Below are 26,314 nucleotides of genomic sequence, written 5' to 3' on the forward strand. Positions count from 1 at the left end.
CACACCTCCCCCCCCAACCTGGTTCAAAGAACGAGCTAAACTTTCTTTCCCATAATTCCCTTCTAAGTGGTTTCCCAGGAATCCGAGGGCTTCAAATATCCCCTCTACGAGAAAACTAAGCCCGCCCCCTAACTCTTGACTGGCCATTCACAATTGGTTCCGCCCCACGCTAGCCGGAGGGCGGGTAATGACTGCCTCCGCGGAGGCGTGGTCATCGCCGCTCTACCCGGATCCGCGCTGCACCATGTACTGTGCACTTCGGCTCCTCGGGCGCTCGCGTTGTGTCGTGCGAGTTCCACCGTCAGCCTCAGCCTCGAATCCCGGCCTCGGTGGCGCGGCCGCCCTGCCATTCCAGCCCCCGACTGCCGCACGAATGGTGAGCGCAGGCTCCGATGCCCCGGCCTCCCCGCGGTGACCTTCAGCCTTCCTGCGCGCCGGCCCGGGCGCCCGCGGGCTGGTGGGAAGGATTACTCGTGGGTCCCGGCCAAGTCCGCCCCTGGGCAGTGCGCCCGCGCGGCGTGGCGGCCTTTCTCGGGCAGGGAAGGAGCCTCCGGCCCGGGTGATCGCTGGGACAGAGGCGGCAGATGCGGCGAGGGTCCCGTTCCTCGCCCCTCCCGGGAGGCCCCACAGGCCGGGCATGACCGGGCCGGTCACGCCTCTTGCTGCGCTGCTTGCGGGTGCGGAGGCCCCCGGCTTGGGTTGCTGCCCTCGATACTTGAGCCACGTGGGAGAGAGTGTGGGGAGAGGGCCGCCCGCGATCCTGCCCCTCGGTAGGGCGCGGCTGGCCCACACTGGCCAAGTGCTCATCTAGTCGCGTCTGAACTCTAGTTTCCAGGCTCACCACGCTCCAGTGAACTGCTTTCAGGTCCAGGTGGGGTTGGAGGTTCTTACGAACCTAAAAGATTTTACTTGTTATGAAATTCTCTGTTTAGTTCATTAGGCTGTGGATGGTTCACCCCACTTACTTAATTTTTGTAAAACCCTGAATTCTGTGAACAAGGGCAGAGTATCCTGAACTGTTTTAGGGACAATGAATAGGACCTATCTACATTCTCAATATTTGCTGTGGGTATTTGGGGTCTTTTGTGATTCCATATAACTTTTTGGATTATTTGTTCTAGTTCTGTGAAATATGCCATTGGTATTTCAATAGGAATTTCATTTAATTGATAGGTTACTTTGAGCAGAATGGACATTTGAATGATGTTAATTCTCCTTATCCATTAGCACAGTATATGCTTCCATTTATTTGTAGTTTCTTCAGTTTCTTTCTTCCATGTCTTATAATTTTTCAAGTACAGGTCTTTTCCTTTCTTTTTTTTTTTTTTAATTTATTTATTCATTTTAGAGAGGAGAGGGAGAGACAGAGAGAGAGAGAGAGAGGAGAGACAGAGAGAGAGAAGGGGGGGAGGAGCTGGAAGCATCAACTCCCATATGTGCCTTGACCAGGCAAGCCCAGGGTTTTGAACCGGCGACCTCAGCATTTCCAGGTCTACGCTTTATCCACTGCGCCACCACAGGTCAGGCTCTTTTCCTTTCTTGGTTAAATTTATTCCTAGGTATATATATATATATATTTTTAATGCAACTGTAAAGAAATTTTTCTTAGTTTCCCTTTCTGATAGCTCATTATTGGTGTATAAAAATGTAACTGATTTCTGAATATTAATTTTATATCCTGCTACTTTACTGAATTCATTTATTATAAGTCGTTTTATGGTAGAATCTTTAAGGCACTTTATATATAGTGTTATGTCATCTGCAAATAATGGCAGTTTTTACTTTTTGCTTTCCAATTTGAATGCTTTTTATTTCTTGTCTGATTGTTGAGGCTAGGACTTACAGTACTGTGTTAACTAAGATTGGTGAAAGCATATATCTTTCTCTCACTGTTGTTCCTGATCATATGAGAAAAGCTTTTTGTTTTGCCCTATTGATTGTATTAGCTGTGGGTTTGTCATATGTGGCCTTTATGTTGATATATGTTCTGTCTGTTACCACTTTGCTGAGAGTTTTTATCATAAATTGATGCTAGATTTTTTTCAGATGCTTTTTCTGCACTTACTGATATGACCACGTGATTTTTACCCTTTACTTTATTTACATGTTACATCATGTTAATTGATTTGTGGATATTGTACCAACCTTGCATCCTAGGAATAAAAACCACTTGATCATACTGTATGATCTTTTTAATGTATTGCTGGATATGAAGTATCATGTGTAAACTCCAAAATGTAGTGTTTTACAATAAATTTTTTTTAGTGTCAAATAATTTTATGAGCAGTTACTGATTTTTTCTTTTTTTTTGTTTTTCTTGTTTGTTTTTTTTCTTCTTTTGTTTTCTTTTGTTGTTACATCATCTTGTTACAAGTTGATAGAATCCAGGTACATGGTAGAATCCTAGGTTCTTCATAAAAGGGACTTTGGGTTATGGATTCTTACTCTCTGTGTTAGATTGGCTACAAGTTATAAACTCCCTAAAATCATGTGTAAGATTTTATATATATTTTCTAAAGAAAGGATCCATAGCTTTACTCATATTCCCAAAGGGTTCCCATCATCCTGAAAAGGTTAAGAACTGATCTAGTCCATCTCCCTTTGTCTGTACATTTACTTTAATTGATCAAGAAGAAAAGCTGACACCCTGCGAGTGACACAAGGAAGTCTGGATTATTTGTATCCATTAAGCTATCTTTCATGATGGTATTTTTAGACTGCAGTTAAGCTTTGTTTAAATATACAATGTTTTCAAGTCTCAAAGTATCATTCTTAGACCATTTTCTAAATTTCCTGGTAAAGTAAGCACTACCCTAAATACATTGAATTGGCCAAAGCTTGACCAATAATGATCATACTCCTGAACTGGAAAAGATTATTTTTACTTCAAAAGCTTTCTTTGTATTTACATCTGCAAGTTGTGTGAATTATGTAATTTGTCTTTAACAGCTATATTAATAAATTTGTGCAAGAATTTCTTAAGAAAAGAGCTGGAAGAGGGGAGTACAATGAGAGTGAAAATGGAATATTTATGGTACTTCCTAAGATTTCTTTTCCCTTACAGTTGATATGATGTTATTACTTCTGATGCTTAATTTCTTTTCAAGTTATAACAGTGTCTTATCTTATCTCTATCTGTAGGCTAGCCAAAATTCCTTTCGGATAGAATATGATACCTTTGGTGAACTAAAGGTCCCAAATGATAAGTATTATGGTGCCCAGACAGTGAGATCTACAATGAACTTTAAGATTGGCGGTGTGACGGAGCGCATGCCAGTAAGTGGAGTTGCGGAAATGTTGGCCAATTTTAGATTGACTAGGGTTTGTTCAAAGGAGCTACTTTATTTTATGAATAAAATTTTACAGAGTTAAAATGTAGTTCTTAGAGAACTTAGTGAGTAATAAGATATTTCTTTCATTAAAATGGCAAACAAGGCTCCATTGGAGCAAAGTTGGCCCGGGCGCTGAGGATGGCTCTGTGGCCTCTGCCTCAGGAGCTAGAATGGCTCTGGTTGCAACAGAGCGACGCCCCAGATGGACAGAGCATCGCCCCCTGGTGGGCATGCCCGGTAGATCCCTGTCTGGCGCATGCGGGAATCTGACTGCCTCCCTGTTTCCAACTTTGGAAAAATACAACGACAACAAAAAAAAATGGTAAAGAACTTTTTGAGTATTATTGTTTTGAGCTGTGACTTAGAATAATAGTTCAGATTTTTATTTATTTGATGGAACTAAATGATATATCTTTTTTGCTGAGGTTTTTCAGATTTTAATAATATTTTACAGTTTGTAAGCATTTTTTATTTCAGTACTTAAATTTTATTTTACCAATTAACACTGAGTTTTAAAAAACTGGTTTAAAAGAGACAGTTTTCTTTAATATTACACTTTCTATCTGTCTTGGTGTCAGTTTCCAGAAAGGTATACACGAATACGATTTGTCCAATGCCACATGAATGATTTAATGATTAGAACACTTTCTGCCATATTTTATTAAAGCTAAGATGACATCAAGTATAAGATGCACTGATATGTGCCACTAAGGAAGAAGAGGGCTGCTAATTAAAGTTGTGACATGTCATTGCTTGTAAGGTACATCTTGATTTCAGAGATGTTAAAATGTGAAAAGTACTGATTAAATATATCCTATTGTAGCCCACTGGAGTGTGGAAATTAGTCACTTCAGGAATGCAGGATAGTCTAGTAGCCTAGAAGTAGCCACACCAATCTGTTTTCTGTGTGTATGAGCCTGTTTGCCATCTGTTTGTCTCTGGAAAAATGACCATTCAGATCGTTTGCCCGGTTTTTAGTTAGTTTGATTTATTTATTTATTTATTTTGCTATTGAGTTGTATGAATTCTTAGATATTTTGGATGTTAGATAAATATTTATAATTTGCAAATATTTTTTTCCATTCAATAGTTTGCCTTTTTATATTGTTGATGATTTACTTTCTTGTGCAGTAGCTTTTAGGTTGATGTAGTCCCACTTGTTTATTTTTGGTTTTGTTGCCTTTGCACTTAGAGGCAGATCCAAAAATAATCATTGCCAAGACTAAGGTCAGGGAGCTTGCCACCTATGTTTCCTTTGAGAAGTTTTAAAGTTTCAGGTTTTAAACTCAAGCGTAATCCATTTCAAGTTAATTTTTTGGTATGGTGTAATCTTTTGTATGTGGCTGTCCAGTTTTCCCAATACCATTTTGCTATCTTTTATTTTATTTTATTTGCTATTTTAATTTTTTTTAAAAAGAAGGGAAGGAGAAACTATAATGTAGATTGGGATCCAGCAAGGAAGAATTATATGATTGAGCACGATTTGTTTTTTTTATATATGAAATTAGCATGTATATATTATAATGTATTATAAAAAATAGGATGAATGGTACATTGTAAGTGTGTGAATATGTGTATGAAAGACATAGTGGGACATACACACACATATGTGTAAAGTCTACATTTGCTTTTGTTTGGTCCCCTAAACAAATAGACACATGATGATCCTTGGTGCACTATATACCTATCTAACCTATCTATTCTCTTTCTCTATATCCTAAACATTTTAGGGTTATAGTGTTACTTAAGTTATTGTTTTATATAAAACTTTTTTACCTGCATAAAATAGTAATCTTAAATTTTCATACTTAACAAAAATTGCAAATGTGTAATCTTTTTTCTGATTGATTTCAGATTCCAGTTATTAAAGCTTTTGGCATCTTGAAGCGGGCAGCCGCTGAAGTAAACCAGGATTATGGTCTCGACCCAAAGATTGCCAACGCAATAATGAAGGCAGCAGATGAGGTAGGAGGTGGTAAGGGTGTTTGCTTACTGGTCTCCGACCCCTGTCACTCATCAGGTAGTGATGAGCTCTGGCAGGGGGCAAGGGCACTGAATGTTTATGTTCAGGAATTTCCAGGTGCGGTGGAGCATTATTGTTCAGGGAGAATATTAATTTGGTGCCTCAAACATTGTGGCAAAATTTGTGGCTGATTGTGTCCCTTTTATTTTTGACTCTCTTGACTTTTCTTTTAATTTATATAGTTTAAAGAAAATGTTTTGAAGAGTCACAGTTTAAGTTTATAATTTTTTATTTCTTTTCCATATACAAATCATTTAAAAACTAGTTGGTTATCTGATGATATGTATGGAGAAAGTAATTTCATTAATCCTCTAGTAGCATACTCTGAAGGAAACAATCAAAGGTAACAGTTTAAAAAGTTTGTATTATTCATTGTAGTAGCATTTACAATAACAACAAATTAGAAGTATCCAACCATAACAGCTGCTTAAATAAGTTATATTGGGATGCCATAGAAAATTAGTTTTTTAGAGAATGCCATAGAATGAAGCCTACCATATAAGTAGCGGGGAAAAGGTAGCAAAATACATGTATTTTATGATCCTAATTTTTGGTTAGACAAAATGAACAGAAAACGTGTTTTTGATATGTACATATACACTCTTATTACTTGGAGTGGATGCTGGAACGAGATGCCAAAGTAATAGTTATTATTTCTGAGGGGTGGACCACTGATGACTAGTATGCTTTTCTTAGTTCTCAAAATTTTCTACACTGATCACCTATTATTTTTATATAGCTAGGATTTTAAAGTGAACCAATTATTTAAGATAATAGATTTCTAAAGTTTTTTAAGCCCAAATCATTCCAGGAGATGAAGTTAAGACCCACTCTTTTAGATAGCTTACAGTCCATGACCAGGCAGTGGCATTGTGGATAGAATGTTGGCCTGAGACACTGAGGACCCAGGTTCAAAAGCTTCCAGCCCCAAAACTAGCACATTAACTGAAAGTATAAAAATATGGCAAAAAACAGGGCAAATCTGGACTGTGTCACTGTGCTTGGTGGTCGCTATCCATAGGACACCTGTATGGTGAAGTCACTGTTAGTGTGCTCTCTTTCAATTCATTGGCTTGTTACCGTGCTGACTCCAGCTATAACATCTGTTAGATATTCCTGCTGAGCACCAACAGTAAATGTATCTAAAGACAGCAATTTGCCAGGCTTCACAGGTGGCCCCATATGCATATTAGGAGCGGAGGCAGTTGGAAAAGGAAAAGAAAGATTGCTTTGAATCTGTTTCATTGATTCACAGTAGTTCATCTTTCACTCGTTAAAGCAGCTGTGGTTGGCACAGTGACTCCGGGGAAGCTGGGCCTTGCTGGACAGCCACAAGCGGGGGCACCATCGGCTTCAGCATAGGAAGGAAGAGACCTTTTTAAAATCATGCTGTAAATGGTGCCAACTTAAGCATAGTCGATTAAACTAGCTAAATGAATATTGCCTTTCTTATTTTAAAACACTTGTTTTTTAACCATTTGTTCTGCAGGTGGCTGAAGGTAAATTGAATGATCATTTTCCTCTAGTGGTATGGCAGACTGGATCAGGAACCCAGACAAATATGAATGTAAATGAGGTCATTAGCAACAGAGCCATTGAGATGCTAGGAGGTGAACTTGGCAGCAAGAAACCTGTACATCCCAATGACCATGTTAATAAAAGCCAGGTCAGTGTTTCATCTCTTCTTTCCTTTGTTGTAAATTAAAAAGAGTGCCTGAGATTTGTCTTACCAAACAGGTGCTGTTTTTTGGACAAGGAGGTTCATTTTGCTTATATTCTTTAGTGGAAAGGACTTCTTCGATGTTCTTACTTCTTTCAGAAATCATGGAGTCTAATTGTCTTAAACTTCATAAAAATCATTTTTAGGAAAAAACTTTTGGGACACCTTAATTTAGTATATATGAATATTTCTATTGTTTTGGTTTTATATTTTTAAACTATTTTGAAATAATTTAAATTTATAAAAGAATTGCAGATACTTCAAATTGTGCACCCTCTACCAACCCCCCCCCCCCTTAATCTTAGACATTTTATATAAACCTGGTACATTTGCCACTCTTTTTTTTTTTTTTTTTTTTTTTTTTTTTTTTTTTTTCATTTTTCTGAAGCTGGAAACGGGGAGAGACAGTCAGACAGACTCCCGCATGCGCCCGACCGGGATCCACCCGGCACGCCCACCAGGGGCGGTGCTCTGCCCCCCAGGGGGCGGTGCTCTGCCCATCCTGGGCGTCGCCATATTGCGACCAGAGCTACTCTAGCGCCTGAGGCAGAGGCCACAGAGCCATGCCCAGCGCCCGGGCCATCCTTTGCTCCAATGGAGCCTTGGCTGCGGGAGGGGAAGAGAGAGACAGAGAGGAAAGCGCGGCGGAGGGGTGGAGAAGCAAATGGGCGCTTCTCCTATGTGCCCTGGCCGGGAATCGAACCCGGGTCCTCCGCACGCTAGGCCGACGCTCTACCGCTGAGCCAACCGGCCAGGGCCCATTTGCCCCTCTTAAAATGAACATAGGTACTGTAAGGTATTTTTCCCCGCTGAGAAGGAAGGAAGGAAGGGGCCAGAGCCACCAAGTGTGGAATAACAAAAGGCTTTATTGAGTACAGCGCATCCCGCCAGGCGAGGTTCCTGACTGGGAAGAGAGAAAGACGGAGGAGATGGAGGCCAGCGAAGTCGCAAGGATTAAACTGTGTGGGAGATATTTAAAGGGGTCCTCTAGGGAAGTCGGGCTAATATGACGTAGCGAAATCTCACTGGCTGACAGATGGTCGCTTTTTTCCAAAGGGCTCCTGCAAAGCTTCTTTTGGTGCGCTTGGTTGTGGGCGGTCCTAGCCAAAGTTCGCGGGTCTGGGTTCCCCACGTGACCATCCCCCATTATCCACCGACCTTACAGGCACAATGCTCTTCACTAAACAGACTGTAGTAGGATTTCTCTAGTTTGCTACTGATGTCCTCGTTGTCTTCAGGATGCAGTCCAGACTTGAAAGACTGCACTTAGTCTTTGCATCCCCTAGTCTCCTCTAGTTTCTGAAAGTAGTGGTCAGGCGTTTTGTCCCTCAGTCTGGCTTTGTCTTATGCTTTTTCATCACTAGACGGAGACTGTGGGTTTGGGGTTGACTGTTAGAGCAGCAAAGGTTCTGCTTATTGCGTTGTCCTCCGGGTCTATGGTAGCAGCATGGCTGTCGGTCCTGAAGATGTCAGCGTTCATCCTTGGTTGGCATGGTGTCTGCCAGGGTTCTCCACCTTCCATTCTCTGTTAGAAGTGGGTGGCTAAGTCCTGCCTATGCTTGAGCACTGCCTTAAGCTTCACTCCGTGAAGGAAGGAATATCAGGAAGGTTTTAAACGTGTTAAAATCACCACAGAATTGCCTCACCAGGCGATGGTGCAGTGGATAAAGTGTCGGCCTGGGATGCAGAGGACACAGGTTGGAAACCTCAAGGTCACCAGCTTGAGCACGGGGTCACTGGCTTAGCCCAAAGGTTGCTGGCTTGAGCCCAAAGTCTTTGGCTTGAGCAAGGGGTCACTTGTTCAACTGGAGACCCTTCAGTCAAAACACATATGAGAAAGCAATCAATGAACAACTAAGATGCAGCAATGAAGAATTGATGCTTCTCATTTCTCTCCCTTCTGACATGTCCCTCTCTCTGTCTCTCTCACTAAAAAAATAAAAATTAAAAAAAAAATCACCACAAAATTAATAGAGTTCATTGGCTATGTCAATATCCTTTCTCCTTAAACTTCTGCCCGTGAATTTTAGCATTCATCAGAGGATCTTGCTCATAGCAATTATTACTATAGTATTATGGTATTTTAGTGCTGATTTTCTATTCATCTCATTCCTTACATATTTATTAAAATTTTGCTCTAAAGATTTGCCCTCTTCTTTTCTCCCACATGTATTTACTCAGTAATTAATGTATGGATTCATGATTATTTTATCCTTAGAGTTATAATGGAATGCTTTTTCCCCCAATACTTTTTTTTTTTTTTTTTTTTTTTTCATTTTTCTGAAGCTGGAAACGGGGAGGCAGTCAGACAGACTCCCGCATGCGCCCGACCGGGATCCACCCGGCATGCCCACCAGGGGGCGATAATCTGCCCCTCTGGGGTGTCGCTCTGTTGCATCCAGAGCCATTCTAGCGCCTAAGGCAGAGGCCACAGAGCCATCCCCAGCGCCTGGGCCATCTTTGCTCCAATGGAGCCTCGGCTGCGGGAGGGGAAGAGAGAGACAGAGAGGAAAGAGAGGGGGAGGGGTGGAGAAGCAGATGGGCGCTTCTCCTGTGTGCCCTGGCCGGGAATTGAACCTGGGACTCCTGCACGCCAGGCCGACGCTCTACCGCTGAGCCAACCGGCCAGGGCCTTCCCCTCAATACTTTTGTTATTTATGTTATTGCTCAGATAGTTCCAGCTTTGGGAACCCTCTCTGTGTTGACTCTTGTGTCCCTTGTACTTGATCGTAGCAGAAAGTCTGAGAAGCAATGCTCTTGGGGACTTTGGATGTGCCACCATCCTTCAAAATGCCCAGTTACTTACTTTCTTGCACTAAAAGATGCTCCCAGCTCATCATCTTATATTTTCCCAGCTCGTAAGCACCCATTTTTCCAAGAGACTCTTAGAGGATCTTACTGGAATATGATATTTAGAAAATAATATCTGGGTATTTTGTGTATTTTAATATAGGTATTTTTAAGTATGAAGGGTGAAAGTTTTTTCACATATATTCATGGGTGAAGGATTTTCAAACCTTTAACTGTGAACTTATGTTTCCTATATACTGAAAGCTGAAATCTGTTTCAAAATGATCCAGTGTGTATGTCAGCTGCAGGGATGAGGTGGGGTGATAGATAAAACAGGGTTTGCTTTGTGCTGACCATCATTTAAATTTAAGTGACACGTGCATGAGTGTTTGTTACATCATTCATCCTATTCTTTTAAGCAGCTTGATGTTTTCCTTAATAAAAAGGGAAATAAATAATGAATATGCCTTTTTAATAATACCATAACTGAAAGGATGGAGCTGCAGTTGAGGAAAGAGAGCAGAGTTTTGACTTCCTGACCAGGTCCCAGCTCTGTCAGTCCTAAACATCTTGGCAAGTCACGGGATTTCTTTGATAGCTTAGCTTTCCTGTTCCTAAAGGGGTGACCTACTTTTGAATTGTTCTTGTTTCATTAATGAAGAAATGTTGATGAGAAACTGTATAACTGTCTTTACATGCATGGTTAACTGTACTTCTCTGTTCCTTGCTGTCATTGATTAGCAGGCAAAAATAATAATAGGTAGTACATGCATTGTAGGTGGTGTATATAATACAGTCCTAAGGTAGTATGTAGTACATTCATTGTAGGTGGTATATATAATACAGTCCTAAGGTAGTATGTAATACATTCATTGTAGGTGTTGTATATAATACAGTCCTAAGGTAGTATGTAATACATTTATTGTAGGTGGTGTATATAATACAGTCCTAAGGTAGTATGTAATATATTTATTGTAGCTGGTGTATATAATACAGTCCTAAGGTAGTATGTAATACATTTATTGTAGGTGGTGTATATAATACAGTCCTAAGGTAGTATGTAATATATTTATTGTAGCTGGTGTATATAATGCAGTCCTAAGGTAGTATGTAATATATTTATTGTAGGTGGTATATAGATATAATACACTCCTAAGGTAGTATGTAATACATTCATTGTAGGTGGTGTATATAATACAGTCCTATGGACACTCTATAAAGAAAAGTAGGTTGCTTCTTATTTGATTCTAAATGACCTCAGACTTGCCATGCACAAATGTTGTTGGGCCCTAAACACATGCTGCATTTTGAGTAGTTGTTTAGTGAGATTTCTTGTTGAGTCATTCAACTCTATTTTTTGTTGCCTCTGATTTAACATTTTTCATTTCTTTTGAAAATGTCCCAACAGAGCTCAAACGACACCTTTCCCACGGCCATGCACATCGCTGCTGCGATGGAAGTCCACAAAGTGCTGCTGCCAGGTCTGCAGAAGCTGCACGACGCTCTCGAGGCCAAATCCAGAGAGTTCGCCCAGATCATCAAAATCGGCCGAACGCACACCCAGGATGCTGTTCCGCTCACTCTTGGGCAGGTGTGAAGTGCGATTAGATTTGATTCAAGTTAGGGGTTGCTACATTTAAACTTGTTCTTATTGGAGTTGTCTTTTTAGTCTGTGCACCATTACCCCCCAGTTAAATGTATTTGTTGAGTGAATCCAGCTGCTGTATGAATGGGTGATGTTAGACCTGATGGATCGGGTCAGCTTGGAAGAGTTCTATCTTCTAAAATGTTTCCTTCGGAGCAGTGTGAGATCCTGATAAGTCATCAGAAGTATTCATGGTTTTGCAGTGTTTTTAGACAGGAAAAAAAGATTTAATGTAACCATATATCCTGACTTGTTCAGTTGAGTTCCAGCTTCTGCATTTTGTCCCTGCATAATCCTTAATGGATGAGGCCCTTCCTGTGTTCTAAACACAACAAAGTCGGGGGTTACCTTATGTCAGATTTTAGGAACCAGTGTGACATTAATAGCAGAATTAAAACATCCTCATATTCCCTATGAGGATTTTAAACTGAAATTGCATGGAAAGTATTTCTATGTTTATATTTTTCTTGAGAGGATTCAGTATTTTGTTTTGTTTATTTCTTTTCTCAAAGTAACCTGGGCTGTACCAAAAAAACAAAAACAGAAACAAAAAAACTTAAAAATGAACCTATAGTTTAATGTAATCAAGTTGTTCTGTTTTAAAGTTTGTTTTCTCTGTTGTTTCTCTTTGCTTTCTTATGAAGACTAGATTATAAACAGGCTACTCTTATTTATTATCAATGGTATTGTCTTACATCATAGTTTTATAAAAACCATTCTTTCCTATACTTTGCTCATCGTATGAATTAAGATCATATAAACACCTCTTGAGTAACTTATAGTTTAGTGCCTGAGACATATTTTAAGAAAACTTCTATTTTACGCAGTGAGGGTAACTAGTCAGTCATTAGGAAATTATGTAGTCTAACCTTAATTTCCTTCTCTTTTCAGGAGTTTAGTGGTTATGTTCAACAGTTGAAATATGCGATGACACGAATAAAAGCTGCCATGCCAAGAATCTATGAGCTCGCGGCTGGCGGCACTGCAGTCGGCACTGGTTTAAATACTCGGATCGGCTTTGCAGAAAAGGTTGCTGCGAAAGTGTCCGCGCTCACAGGTCAGAGGCGATAGGAATTACTGCTAGTTTCATTGTACCGGTCTGTATACTCTCTGGCATTTCTGCTTTACATTTTTGTGTAAAACATGTATGCTTTCAAATTTCTCGAATTTGCTAAGATTGGTTTTGTGGCCTAACACATCCTAGAAAGTGTTCTATGTGTACTTGAGAAGAATGTGAATTCCACTGGTGCTGGATAGCATGTTCTGTATATGTCTGTTAGATCTTTTTGATGTATAGTGTTTTTTAAATCTGTTACTCCTGGATTTTTTCTAGATGATCTATATCCACTGTGGAAAGTTGGATTTTAAAGTTCAACTGTTATTGTAGTACTGTTTATTTCTCCTTTTAGATCTGTTAGTTTTTGCTTTATATGTTTAGGTATTCTGATATTGGGGCCATAAATATTTACAATTGTTATATCTTCTTGATGTGTCTCTTTTTACCATTTTTTTATTATTATTAAATATAATGCAGTGACATTGATAAATCAGGGTACATATGTTGAGAGAAAACATCTCCAGATTATATTGACATTTGATTGTGCTGTATACCCCTTACCCAAAATCAAATTGTCTTCTGTCACTTTCTATCTGGTTTTCTTTGTGCCCCTCCCCTACCCACCCCCTCTCTTCTTCCTCGCCCCATCCCCCTTCCCCCCACCCTTCCACCCCCGTTGCCATCACATTCTTCTTAATGTCTCTGACTCTCATTTTTATGTCCCATCTATATATGGATTCATATAGTTCTTAGTTTTTTCTGATTTACTTATTTCACTCCGTATAATGTTATCAAGGTCCATCCGTGTTATTGTAAATGATCCGATGTCATCATTTCTTATGGCTGAGTAGTATTCCATAGTATATATGTACCAAAGCTTTTTAATCCACTCGTCCTCTGACGGACACTTGGGCTGTTTCCAGATCTTCGCTATTGTGAACAATGCTGCCACAAACATGGGGGTGCATTTCTCCTTTTGGAGCCGTTCTATGGTGTTCTTGGGGTATATTCCTAAAAGTGGGATAGCTGGGTCAAAAGGCAGTTCGATTTTCAGTTTTTTGAGGAATCTCCATACTGTTTTCCACAGTGGCTGCACCAGTCTGCATTCCCACCAGCAGTGCAGGAGGGTTCCCTTTTTTCCACATCTTCGCCAGCACTTATTCTGTGTTGTTTTGTTGATGAGCGCCATTCTGGCTGGGGTGAGGTGATATCTCATTGTGGTTTTAATTTGCATTTCTCTAATGATTAGTGATGTTGAGCATTTTTTCATATGTCTATTGACCATCTGTATGTCCTCTTTGGAAAAGTGTCTATTCATTTCTTTTTCCTATTTTTTGATTGGATTGTTTGTCTTCCTGGTGTTGAGATTTACAAGTTCTTTATAAATTTTGGTTGTTTTTTTTCTTTCTTTTTTTTTTTTTTTTTGCATTTTTCTGAAGCTGGAAACAGGGAGAGACAGTCAGACAGACTCCCGCATGCGCCCGACCGGGATCCACCCGGCATGCCCACCAGGGGCGATGCTCTGCCCATCCTGGGCGTCGCCATGTTGCGACCAGAGCCACTCTAGCGCCTGAGGCAGAGGCCACAGAGCCATCCCCAGCGCCTGGGCCATCTTTGCTCCAGTGGAGCCTTGGCTGCGGGAGGGGAAGAGAGAGACAGAGGGGAAGGCGCGGCGGAGGGGTGGAGAAGCAAATGGGCGCTTCTCCTGTGTGCCATGGCCGCGAATCAAACCCAGGTCCTCCGCACGCTAGGCCGATACTCTACCACTGAGCCAACCGGCCAGGACCTAAATTTTGGTTATTAACCCCCTATCAGACGTACTGTCAAATATGTTCTCCTATTGTGTAGTTTGTTTTTTTATTCTGTTCTTATTGTCTTCAGCTGTGCAAAAGCTTTTTATTATAGTTTGATATAGTCCCATTTGTTTATCCTGTCTTTTATTTCACTTCCCCATGGAGATAAATCAGCAAATATATTGTTCCGAAAGATGTCGGAGAGCTTACTGCCTATGTTTTCTTCTAAGATGCTTATGGTTTCATGGCCTACATTTAAATCTTTTATCCATTTTGAGTTTATTTTTGTGAGTGGTGTAAGCTCGTGATCTAGTTTCATTTTTTTGCAGGTAGCTGTCCAATTTTCCCAACACCATTTGTTAAAGAGGCTGTCTTTACTCCATTGTATTTCCTTACCTCCATTGTCAAATATCAGTTGTCCATAGAGCTGTGGGTTTATTTCTGAGTTCTCTGTTCTGTTCCATTGATTGATATGCCTGTTCTTATGCCAGTACCAGGCTGTTTTAAGTACAATGGCCTTGTAGTATAACTTGATATCAGGAAGTGTGATACCTCCCACTTCATTCTTCTTTTTTAAGATTGCTGAGGCTATTCATGTTCTTTTTTTTTTCCATATAAATTTTTGTAATATGTGATCTATATCTTTGAAGTATGTCATTGGTATTTTAATTGGTATTGCATTGAATTTATAGATTGCTTTGGCTAACATAGACATTTTAATGATGTTTATTCTTCCTAACCATGAGCATGGTATATGCTTCCACTTGTTTGTATCTTCCTTGATTTCTTTTATCAATGCTTTGTAATTATCCGAGTACAAGTCTTTAGTCTCCTTGGTTAAGTTTGCTCCTAGGTACTTTATTTTTTTGGTTGTAATAGTGAAAGGGATTGTTTCCTTAATTTCTCTTTCTGACTGTTCATTGTTGGCGTATAAAAATGCCTCTGATTTCTGAGTATTGATTTTATATCCTGCCACTTTGCTGAATTCATTTATCAGGTCCAGTAGTTTTTTGACTGAGACTTTAGGGTTTTCTATATACAATATCATATCATCTGCAAATAATGATAGTTTTACTTCTTCTTTTTCCAACTTGAATGCCTTTTATTTCTTCTTCTTGTCTGATTGCTGTGGCTAGGACTACCAGGACTATGTTAAATAAGAGTGGTGAAAGGGGGTACCCCTGCCTTGTTCCTGATCTTATTGCCTTTAATTTTTGCCCATTGAGTATGATACTGGCTGTGGGTTTGTCATAGATGTCTTTGATCATGTTGAGGTATGTTCCCTGTATTCCCACTTTGCTGAGAGTTTTGATCATCAATGGGTGCTGGACTTTATCAAATGCTTTTTCTGCATCTATTGAAATTATCATATTGTTTTTCTCCTTCTTTTTGTTTATGTGATGAATCACATTGATTGATTTACGAATATTGTACCAGCCTTGCCTCCCCAGAATAAATCCCACTTGATCATGGTGTATGATTTTTTCCATATATTGTTGGATCCGGTTTGCTAATATTTTGTTGAGGATTTTAGCATATATATTATTCATCAGAGATATTGGCTTATAATTTTCTTTCTTTGTGTTGTCTTTGCCTGGTTTTGGAATCAGAATTATGCTCGCCTCATAAAAGGAGCTTCAAGTCTTCCTTTCTCTTGAATTTTTTGAAATAGTTTGAGAAGGATAGGAGTTAGTTCTTCTTTGAATATTTGGTAGAATTCAGTTGTGAAGCCATCAGGCCCCAGACTTTTCTTTGTTGGGAGTTTTTTGATAACTGTTTTGATCTCATTTGGTGTAATCGGTCTGTTTAGGTTTTCTGATTCTTCCAGATTGATTTTTGGAAGATTGTATTTTTCAAGGAATTTGTCCATTTCATCTAGGTTGTCCAGTTTTTTGGCGTACAGTTCTTCATAGTATTTTCTTACAATATTTTGTATTTCTGTTGTGTCAGTTATTTCTCCACTCTCATTTCTAATTTTATTTATTTGAGTCCTCTCTTTTTCTTGGTGAGTCTAGTTAAAGGTTCATCAATCTTGTTTACCTTTTCAAAGAACCAGCTCCTAGTTTCATTGATCCTCTGTATTGTTTCTTTATCCTCTATGTCATTTATTTCTGTTCTGATCTTTATTATTTCCTTCCTTCTACTACATTTGGGCTTTACTTGTTCTTTTTCTAGTTTCTTTTAGATGAAGGGTTAGGTTGTTTATTTGAGCTTTTTCTAGCTTCTTAAAGTGTGCCTGTAGTGCTATGAACTTCCCTCTCAGTACTGCTCTTGCTGTGTCCCATAAATTTTGAGTTGTTGTATGCTCATTGTGATTCATTTCTAGGAATTTTTTTATTTCTTCTTTGATCTCATTCTTAATCCATTCGTTATTTAACAACCTGCTATTTAGTTTCCATGTGTTTGAGAATTTTTGAGCTTTTCTGTTGTGGTTCATTTCTAGTTTCATGCCGTTGTGATCGGAGAAAGTGCTTGATATGATTTCAGTCTTCTTAAATTTGTTGAGAGCACTTTTGTGCCCTAACATGTGGTCTATCCTAGAGAATGTACCTTGAGCACTTGAAAAGAATGTATATTCTGCTGCTTTAGGGTGAAAAGGTCTGAAGATATCTATTAAATTGAGTTGATCTAGTGTGTCCAATAAGTCTGCTGTTTCTTTGTTAAGTTTCTTTCTTGAGGATCTATCTAGTGATGTTAGTGGGGTATTGAAATCCCCTACTATTATAGTATTGCTGTTGATCTCGCCCTTTAAATCCATCAAAGTCTGCTTTATATATTTAGGTGCTCCTATATTAGGTGCATAGATATTTATAATAGTTATATCTTCCTGTTGGATTATTCCCTTTATCATTATGTAGTGGCCTTCTTTATCTCTTACTATATCCTTTGTTTTAAAGTCCAATTTGTTTGATATAAGTATTGCTACCCCAGCTTTTTTTTTTCATTTCCATTTGCATGTCTTTTTACCATTTTTAGTTAAGATCTATTTTGTCTGATAGAAGCATAGCTGCTGTGCTTTTTGTTGTTGTTGTTAACATTTGTTTCCAAGGATTTTTCTCATCCCTTCACTCTCTGAACCATACACATTTGCCATAGGATGATGTTTTTCTCTTTCAATATATTTATTGTGCTCATTTTTCCATCCTTTAAATATGCTACTGTCATTGATTCTTTCTACTCCAGGGCTTTTTAAACATATGCAGACAAAACTTTAGTCTTAAAATAAATATTTTTTCCTGAAGTCAATTTTTTTTCTTTTTTGTATTTTCCTGAAGTGAGAAGCGGGGAGGCAAAGAGACAGGCTCCCGCATGCGCCTGACCAGGATCCACCTGGCATGCACACTAGGGGGCGATGTTCTGCCCATCTGGGGTGTTGCTCTGTTGCAACTGGAGCCATTCTAGTGCTTGGGGCGGAGGCCATGGAGCCATCCTCAGCACCTGGGCCAATTTATACCAGTGGAGCCTTGGCTGTAGGAGGGGAAGAGAGAGAGAGAGAGGGGGGGGGGGGGAAGGAAGGAGAGGGGGAGGGGTGGAGAAGCTGATGGGCACTTCTCCTATGTGCCCTGGCCAGGAATTGAACCCAGGACTTCCACATGCCGGACCGACGCTCTACCACTGAGCCAACTGGCCAGATCCTGTTGGTTTTGGTTTTCATGTATTGAACTTTCTATTTAACTTGCTGATAATACAAAATTATTTCATTTTGCCTGTTAACTATATAGTTTATTATTATCTTCTTCTCCAGGCTTACCTTTTATTACAGCTCCAAATAAATTTGAAGCTCTGGCTGCTCACGATGCCTTGGTTGAACTCAGTGGAGCCATGAACACTACCGCCTGCAGTCTGATGAAGATAGCCAATGACATTCGTTTTCTGGGTTCTGGTCCTCGCTCAGGTCTGGGGGAACTGATTTTGCCTGAAAATGAACCAGGAAGCAGTATCATGCCAGGTAATTATATAGCCCGTAGAACTGGTACTCAACAAAACCCAGGCATTCTTATCCACAGAGCATGTCTCCTTTGGTTTAGGATCCCATGAGCCCAAAGATGGGTGGGGACATGTGCGGCACCCTTGGTCTTTTGGGGCCACCCTTGATCAAGAAGACCTCAGGGAATTCCCACACTGGGAAATGTATGATAGTTCTGTCTTTCCCAATCCAAAGTCACCTGCCTGGGGAACTGGGTGAAGGTGGAAAACCTGCTGATCATATTAGCCGGTAACAAACTTGAGCTAGCAGGATGGCAGGTGACAGATTAGATTCATAAAACCCTCTGCAGGTGGGACTGAAGTCGACAAAGTGACTTGTCACAGCAAAAAATAAACACCTGACTCTAGGTTCTTTGTACTCTCTGCATGTGTAGATGAGAATTAAAATCTGATTCTGAAGTATCTCATGTTGAAAAATGATAGGAGTTTTGTTGATAGCAAATTTAAGGTGATTACCTTAAAAGAAATGCAGTTACAGAAAAGGGAATAATCTTTCCAGTGTCTTGCTTTGTATTAGTCAGAGAATCTGGGACATTTGGTTCAAACTTGAGCTTGGCAGAAGAGTGTTACCAGAGTGGGGTTCTAGAGATTCAGATGATAAATAGGAAAATTCCAGTTTAATATCATCATCCTCTAAGAAGCCTCCCAAGGTGGAGGAGGTCCCTTTGTTTTAAGTGTTCCCACAGCTATCTGCACGTCTCTGTCTTTACCCCTTATCCGCTGTAACTGCCAGTGTGCTCTCCCTAGCCTCCAAGTTCTATGAGGGTAGGGGTTGCACATTTTTTACTTAACATTGTATATACAGTGCTTGGCTCTACAAATACTTCTAGAATTAATGAAAACCATGAAGATAGAACTGTGGCGTGTGTTGTGATACTCATTACTCATTATATATTAGCCATTGAATGATTCACAGTGTGTGGCCACCCATCTCCCTTTCTTGGGTTGGTTTGTTTCATTAAATTAACACTGATGGTTGGGGCCTTACTCTATTAATGTGCCTTACTTTATTGAATGAAGTTAGATTTTCTTCTAGTCTTGATTATTTGACATAAAACCTAATCATAACTGATACTTGAAGCCATGAGTGTGTTGGGTGTGGCATCTTTCCCTGATGGTTTTCTTGAAGGCAAGGTGAACCCTACCCAGTGTGAAGCGATGACCATGGTTGCAGCCCAGGTCATGGGGAATCACGTTGCTGTCACCGTTGGAGGCAGCAGTGGACATTTTGAATTGAATGTTTTCAAGCCAATGATGGTAAGCTTTACATTTGATTTTTAATGGTTTGGGCTGAAGGCTAATTGTCTTGGGCTTTGTCTTTCCTAAAGGTTTCTATAGATCGCTCAATAGGTACCTGTTAGTATAATCAGCAGGTGGAAGTCACATGTATAGTATCGTTAAAGGATTAATCCTGTATATTCAATTAGGTGCCTTTTAGCTTGAGTGATTTAATGGGTTACCATTCTTTAGTAAGAAGAAAAATTTCACAAGATGGGGCACAAATACTTCCTTGTCCCTCCCCAGTGGAGAAACCAGTGGCACTACTTGTGTTTGACTTGTTCCCACAGTCACTCGTGACCACCCCAGCTGATAGACGCCTATAGCTCTCCTACTGACATCGACCTTGAGTCTTCCCTCCTCAAAACTCTCTTCCCCTTGGTTTCCTCTGCATTTTCTCTGCACTGCCCTCCCCTCTCTCCCTTAGGCCTTCCTCCATGGTTTTACCTCTTCACCATACCTCATAACATGGCTGTGCCCATGTTCATGGACCATCTGTCATCATTTCCCCGGCTTCACATGATGAAGCAGCATCGTGAGCTCCTTATTTGTATAGACTATTCTGTATGCCACAGAGAAGCCTCCTTTCTATTTGTATCTGGTGTGAAGCCTGGTTTTAATTTGACAAGAGCATGCAAGTGGCAAAGTTAAGCATATTCATTCAATGTACTCATCAAACACTTACTGGGTCCTAGTCTGTAGCAGGCACTGTACTGGTCGCTAGTGACTGGACAATGAACAAAGACAGGATTTTTGCCCTTATGAAGTGTACTTACTAGTGGAAAATAGAGGACAGGCCACAGCAAAACTCAGAGCTATACATTTTTGCTTTTGGGTGACATTCCAAACAGTTAACACCACTTGTCTTGCAAATATAGGTGTATAACAATAAATATCTGCTAATCTTTTTTTTTTTTTTTTTGACAAAAATCTCTTTGGTCTTTAATGGAAAATAAGTCAAGCTACCAACATTTTCTTTATAATTGCCATAAGTACCAAATGAATGCATCTCAAAGTTCTGTGATTTCTACTAGAGTCCAATTTGGGGGGGGGGGGGGTTGTTTGTTTGTTGTTTTTACAGAGACAGAGAGAGAGTCAGAGAGGGATAGATAGGGACAGACAGGAACAGAGAGAGATGAGAAGCATCAATCATCAGGGGTTTTTTGTTGCAACACCTTAGTTCATTCATTGATTTCTCATATGTGTTTTGACCGAGGGTGTGGGGAGGGGGGAGGCTACAGCAGACCAAGTAACCCCTTGCTCGAGCCATCGACCTTGGGTCCAAGCTGGTGAGCCTTGCTCAAACCAGATGAGCCCGCGCTCAAGCTGGCAACCTCGGGGTCTCAATCCTGGGTTCTCCACATCTCAGTCTGACGCTCTATCCACTGTGCCACTGCCTGGTCAGGCTAGAGTCCATTGTTGAGAGTAGTTTTCAGACTCTGTGTGGGGTTTTAGACCAAAAGAGATTAGGATGTGGCCATTTATCCTAATACATGTTGGGATGTTACCAAAAAGAAAAAAATGCTAAGACAAACTAATTGATTTTACACTTTTTTCATATATTGTGTGAAAGGTTATTTAAAAGTGACTAGAATATTTGTTTTGTTAAACAAAAAACATTGTCGTTAAGAACTGGGAAACTCGGCCCTGGCCGGTTGGCTCAGTGGTAGAGCATTGGCCTGGCGTGCGGAAGTCCTGGGTTCGATTCCCGGCCAGGGCACACAGGAGAAGCACCCATCTGCTTCTCCACCCCTCCCCCTCTTTTTCCTCTCTGTCTCTCTCTTCCCCTCCCACAGCCAAGGCTCCATTGGAGCAAAGATGGCCCAGGCGCTGGGGATGGCTCCATGGCCTCTGCCTCAGGTGCTAGAGTGGCTCTGGTCGCAACAGAGCAACGCCCCGGATGGGCAGAGCATCGCCCCCTGGTGGACATGCCGGGTGGATCCCGGTCGGGCGCATGCGGGAGTCTGTCTGACTGCTTCCCCGTTTCCAGCTTCAGGAAAAAAAAAAAGAACTGGAAAACTCTAACTTCCCTGATTTCCTGAAACGCAGACCTGTCCAGTCTGCGTCTGCGCGTCTCCTCCTACTGCAGGGAGGGGTCTTTCTCCATCAGATAGGACTCCACCACTTCCTGCGATTAGAATTAAGTTCCTTTCTCTGTACTCTTCAACATTTTATGTCTGTGTTTTACCGTACCACAGGCCATGTGGTATTTCAGTTGTTTATATTTATTATTTCTTCTTTTTGATTTCCGTGCCCCCAAATGTTTCTTTCTTTCATACTTGTTGTCTTGGGGAATGGTGCCTTAAAGTTATAGGAGTGCCGGCTATTGAATGATGTATTCATTTGTGAACCAGCAAATAATACTAGATGCTTTAAAAAAAAGCAGTTAAGCTTACTAAGTCTCTCTCCTTCTTTTAGATTAAAAATGTGCTACACTCTGCCAGGCTTCTGGGGGACACGGCAGTGTCATTCACAGAGAACTGCGTGGTGGGGATCCAGGCCAACAAAGAAAGGATTGGCAAGCTAATGAGCGAGTCCCTGATGCTGGTGACTGCTCTTAACCCTCACATAGGTAAGGCGTGGGGGAATGGCAGTATAACTTTGAATACAAAATGGAAAAGCTGAAAAAATGTAAGAGGCTACTGAAGCTTGCTGTTTATAGACAGCAGTTTCCTATTTGAAATTGTATCGTTAGACACTATAACTTATCATGTCATAGTCTTTCGAACACTTGATCGATTATACTTCATTTTATTTGAAAATGTGGTACATTCGGATGTAGTAGTTCAAACTTACATTGATGTTAGTGGAATTCGACTGTTTTATATTCTGAGATTCTGGAAAGGATCCTTTCCATTGGGAACGTCACTAGATGGCACTGGCTGCTTAGCAATAGGGATTAAATTCATTTTTCTACCTTTTCTGATGCTCGGCTATGCTTTGTTTTGTTCTTTTCAATTAAAAAATGGAAAGTGACCAATTAAAAAGGGTTATTCATTGCTTATAGGGAAAGGAGGGAAATGTAAATATTTTGCCTATACCCTGGCCTTTTTTTAATATTACATGTCTTTTTCAGAAGTGTAAATACTTTATTATGTAGACTCAAACTTACAGACTTGGTTTGCAGACTGACCACAGTGGTGCTCATTACATTCAGTGTGTGACCCGCAGGCTTTGGGGCATTACGTGATGATGCATGAACCGCCTTTCCCACCTTGTCTTACTCCTGAGCTGAGGTTAACGTAGTCCTTTTCAATGCCAGGACAGTTATGATGGAGTCATTTGGCATGTCATGTCACTGCTTTAAAATTCTTCTCTAATCCTGATCTTCCAGGGCTAACTTTATGTTCCTGGTTTCACATCAAGCTGGAATTTCAGTCTTATCAAGTTAGTGATCATGTGACTATTTCAGGGAGCTCTGGACCCAATGTGCTATCTGTTCTTTGGTGCACTATTGAGATCGATATTGACTTTTTGATCCTTTTAAAATTACTGTACCTCAGCATTCAACTGGTGAAAGATGCAGGGGAACTCACAGGTCCATGTGAGAAGTGTTTTTTATTACATCTCTTGTTCAGAATGTGTTGCCGAAACATTTAATTTGCAGGTCCTCCTAAAGCTGAGTGATTGATGAGTCTTTCTTAGAATCAATTTGTGGTGACATAAAGGTCATACAAGGATAAGCGGGCAAAGCTCGCCTTCCTAGTGACAGTGTAAGCCTTAGACTCCACCTGGTGGGCACTCTGTGCTGTGTGCAGCCTAGTGGTGATAATGTTCTGTGGGACTGAGCTGGACTGAAAGGGAAGCATATGCTTGGGCGTCCGTGTTCATATTAATGTAAAAGTACAGAATGGCTACCGTTGCCTCCTAAGGGTGAATGTGAGACTTCTTTATCAGAACTACTCTGATCAGGGCTCTGGTTGGCTGGCTCGGTGAATAGAGTATCATCCTGACACACCTGGGTCACGGTTTTGATCTCTGGTCAGGGCTTGTATGAGAAGCAACCAATAAGTGCACAACTAAATGGAACTGAGTGGAACGGTGACTTGGTGTCTCTCTCTCTCTCTCTCTCTCTCTCTCTTTCTCCCTCCCTCCCTCCCTCCCTCCCTCTCTCCCTTCTTTCTCCCCCAAATCAATAGAAAAAATTTTTTTTTAATTACACTGATGAGTAAATGCACTTTTCAGAATGTTTAGCCTTCACAAGTTCAGTTAACTAATAAAGTCACCAATGCCCACAACTAATACGAATGGTTGGTAAATGTCTAAATGGTTGACAGTTATAGCATCTTGCTTGGTTGATGGTCAGGTGTCTCAGCAGGCTTCTTCTCTTTGTTCTTAGTCCTCTAATCGCATTTTTCCCCTCTTCTTTACTGGTTTCGTTTTCATTTTTTTTTTTTTGTTCTTTCTTACTTTTGCCTTTGGCTTTTTAAATTACAGTAAATCAGTATAGCTTGTACAACTGTCCTCCTCAACCTGCCTTTATTAGTTTTAAAAGCAAGTAACTAGTGAACAGTACACCTGTGGTATTTTGTACAAGTCTGGATTCATGCTAAAGGTCCCGCCTGTGTCCTCAAGGTCTGGGAAGAGGCTGGGTGGGGGCGCTGAGCAGAGGACTGAAGGCCCCTCCTCTTCGCTTGTGCCCCGACTTCTCCGCACGGAGCCAGGCCACATGGCTCATGTAACTAGCCAGTGCTTTGTTACCGAGATAATTATTTCTGGTTAAACATGTTTGAAACAACACATCTATACTACTCGGATGTATATTTTTATGTCTTGTTGCTGTATTGTTTTTATTTTGTTTTTTTCCTCTGTGAATATATCTGAGTGAATGGGCAATTTCAGTTTAGGAACAAATCTGTTGTAGAAAGTAAGTATGCTTAATTGTGTATTACATAAGAGAAGCAAAGATTTTATTCTATAGAAGAAATGACAACTAAGGTAATCACTGTTAGCATGACCAGATGGTGGCTCAGTAGATAGAGCATTGGAGTGGGATGTAGAGGACCCAGGTTCGAAACCCCGAGGTCGCTGGCTTGAGCCCAAAGGTTGCTGGCTTGAGCCCAAAGGTTGCTGGCTCGAGCAAGGGGTCACTCACTCTGCTGTAGCCCCCCAGTCAAGGCACATATGAGAAAGCAGTCAATGAACAATGAACAACTAAGGTGCCACAACAAAGAATTGATGCTTCTCATCTCTCTCCCTTACTGTCTGTCCCTATCTTTCCTTCTCTCTGACTCTCTCTCTGTCAAAAAAAATAGCACTGTTATATATTTTTAAGATTAAAAATATTATGAAAGAAATCAGTAGCATCAATGTCAAGTAAATAATGATTACCTTTTGCTTTAGAAGCCACCTTTCCCTACTTACTATGTCGGCCTTCTGTTTTTCTTCAGGATATGACAAGGCAGCAAAGATTGCAAAGACAGCTCACAAAAACGGATCGACCTTAAAGACAACCGCTATTGAACTTGGCTATCTCACAGCGGAGCAGTTTGACGAGTGGGTGAAGCCTCAGGACATGCTTGGTCCAAAGTGATTTCATTAAATTTATAATAAAAATAAGCTATATAAAATTTTTAAATGAAACAGACTCTTTATATTTCTTAAAACAAAAATGGGTAGACATGAAGGGAGCTTGACTGTCTACAGTAGAGCAGTTTGGGAAGGGTATAAGACCCTAGGATGTGCCAGGTCCAAAATGACTTATCCCTGGCCAGTTAGCTCAGTTCAGAGTGTTGTCCCGAAACAACAAGGTTGCCGTTTAATCCTCGTTCAGGGCACACGTGGGAAGCAGCCAGTGTGGAACAACAGATGAATGCTTCCCTTCCCCCTCCCATCTGTCTCCCTTTCTCTGTCTCCTAAAAAAAATTTTTTTTTTTTAAAGAATAGAAATTAAGCCCTGGCCAGATAGCTCAGTCACTTAGAGCAGTGGTCCCCAACCCCCGGGCAGCAGACTGGTACCAGTCCATGGGCCATTTGGTACCGGTCCACAGAGAAAAAAGATAAATCACATTATTTCTGTTTTATTTATATTTAAGTCTGAACGATGTTTTATTTTTTTAAAAAAATGACCAGATTCCCTCTGTTACATTCGTCTAAGACTCACTCTTGACGCTTGTCTCGATCACGTGATACATTTATCCGTCCCAACCTAAAGGCTGGTCCGTGAAAATATTTTCTGACATTAAACCGGTCTGTGGCCCAAAAAAGGTTGGGGACCACTGACTTAGAGCATTGTTCCGGAGCACAAAGGTTGCCAGTTCAATTTGCTGGTTAGTATACATTACAGGAGCAGCTCCATGTTTGTGTGTCTCTCTTTCTCTGCCTCTCTCAAAAACAAAAAACAGAAGTATAAAGTCATTGTATAAAACCGAGAAGAAAACAGACTTATGTTAATTGGAATTGTGTATTATAGTTGAATCTGATTTTTATGTGTGTTTATCACTTACTATGTTTTATGAAAAAACCATATCAATTTTTAAAGAGTTTTAATTTTTTTGGTGACTGGTGTTTTAAAAATATCCACCTGGTAGTGAAAACCTACTTGTGGTCTCATTCCCAAATCTTACCCTCAGACATCTTTTATTTTCCTGTCATTTGGGAGCATAAGCTGACCAGGCATTTGCCATACTGGGTGGGGATATGAGCTTGTGTGTGTGCATGCACACACGTGCATATATATGATAGATTTA

General features: G+C 40.5%; 1 protein-coding gene across 2 annotated transcripts; it reads left to right on the plus strand.

The window, feature by feature from the left end:
- The first annotated feature begins 200 nt into the window (after positions 1 to 200).
- Positions 201 to 25,208, plus strand: FH (fumarate hydratase). 2 transcript variants are annotated; one of them, XM_066383433.1, is made up of 10 exons: positions 202 to 376; positions 3,142 to 3,276; positions 5,187 to 5,297; positions 6,845 to 7,021; positions 11,274 to 11,456; positions 12,402 to 12,567; positions 18,106 to 18,309; positions 19,477 to 19,604; positions 22,044 to 22,197; positions 25,016 to 25,208. In XM_066383433.1, the coding sequence occupies exons 1-10, from the start codon at positions 245 to 247 to the stop codon at positions 25,156 to 25,158; spliced, it is 1,533 nt and encodes a 510-aa protein (XP_066239530.1). In that variant the 5' UTR covers positions 202 to 244; the 3' UTR covers positions 25,159 to 25,208. The 2 variants fall into 2 exon arrangements, with proteins under 2 accessions (XP_066239539.1, XP_066239530.1); XM_066383442.1 differs by lacking the exon at positions 22,044 to 22,197 and having other exon boundaries at positions 201 to 376.
- The last annotated feature ends 1,106 nt before the right edge of the window (positions 25,209 to 26,314 follow it).

Source organism: Saccopteryx leptura, chromosome 1 (genome assembly GCF_036850995.1).
Source record: "Saccopteryx leptura isolate mSacLep1 chromosome 1, mSacLep1_pri_phased_curated, whole genome shotgun sequence".
In the NCBI taxonomy this organism is placed as follows: Eukaryota; Metazoa; Chordata; class Mammalia; order Chiroptera; family Emballonuridae; genus Saccopteryx; species Saccopteryx leptura.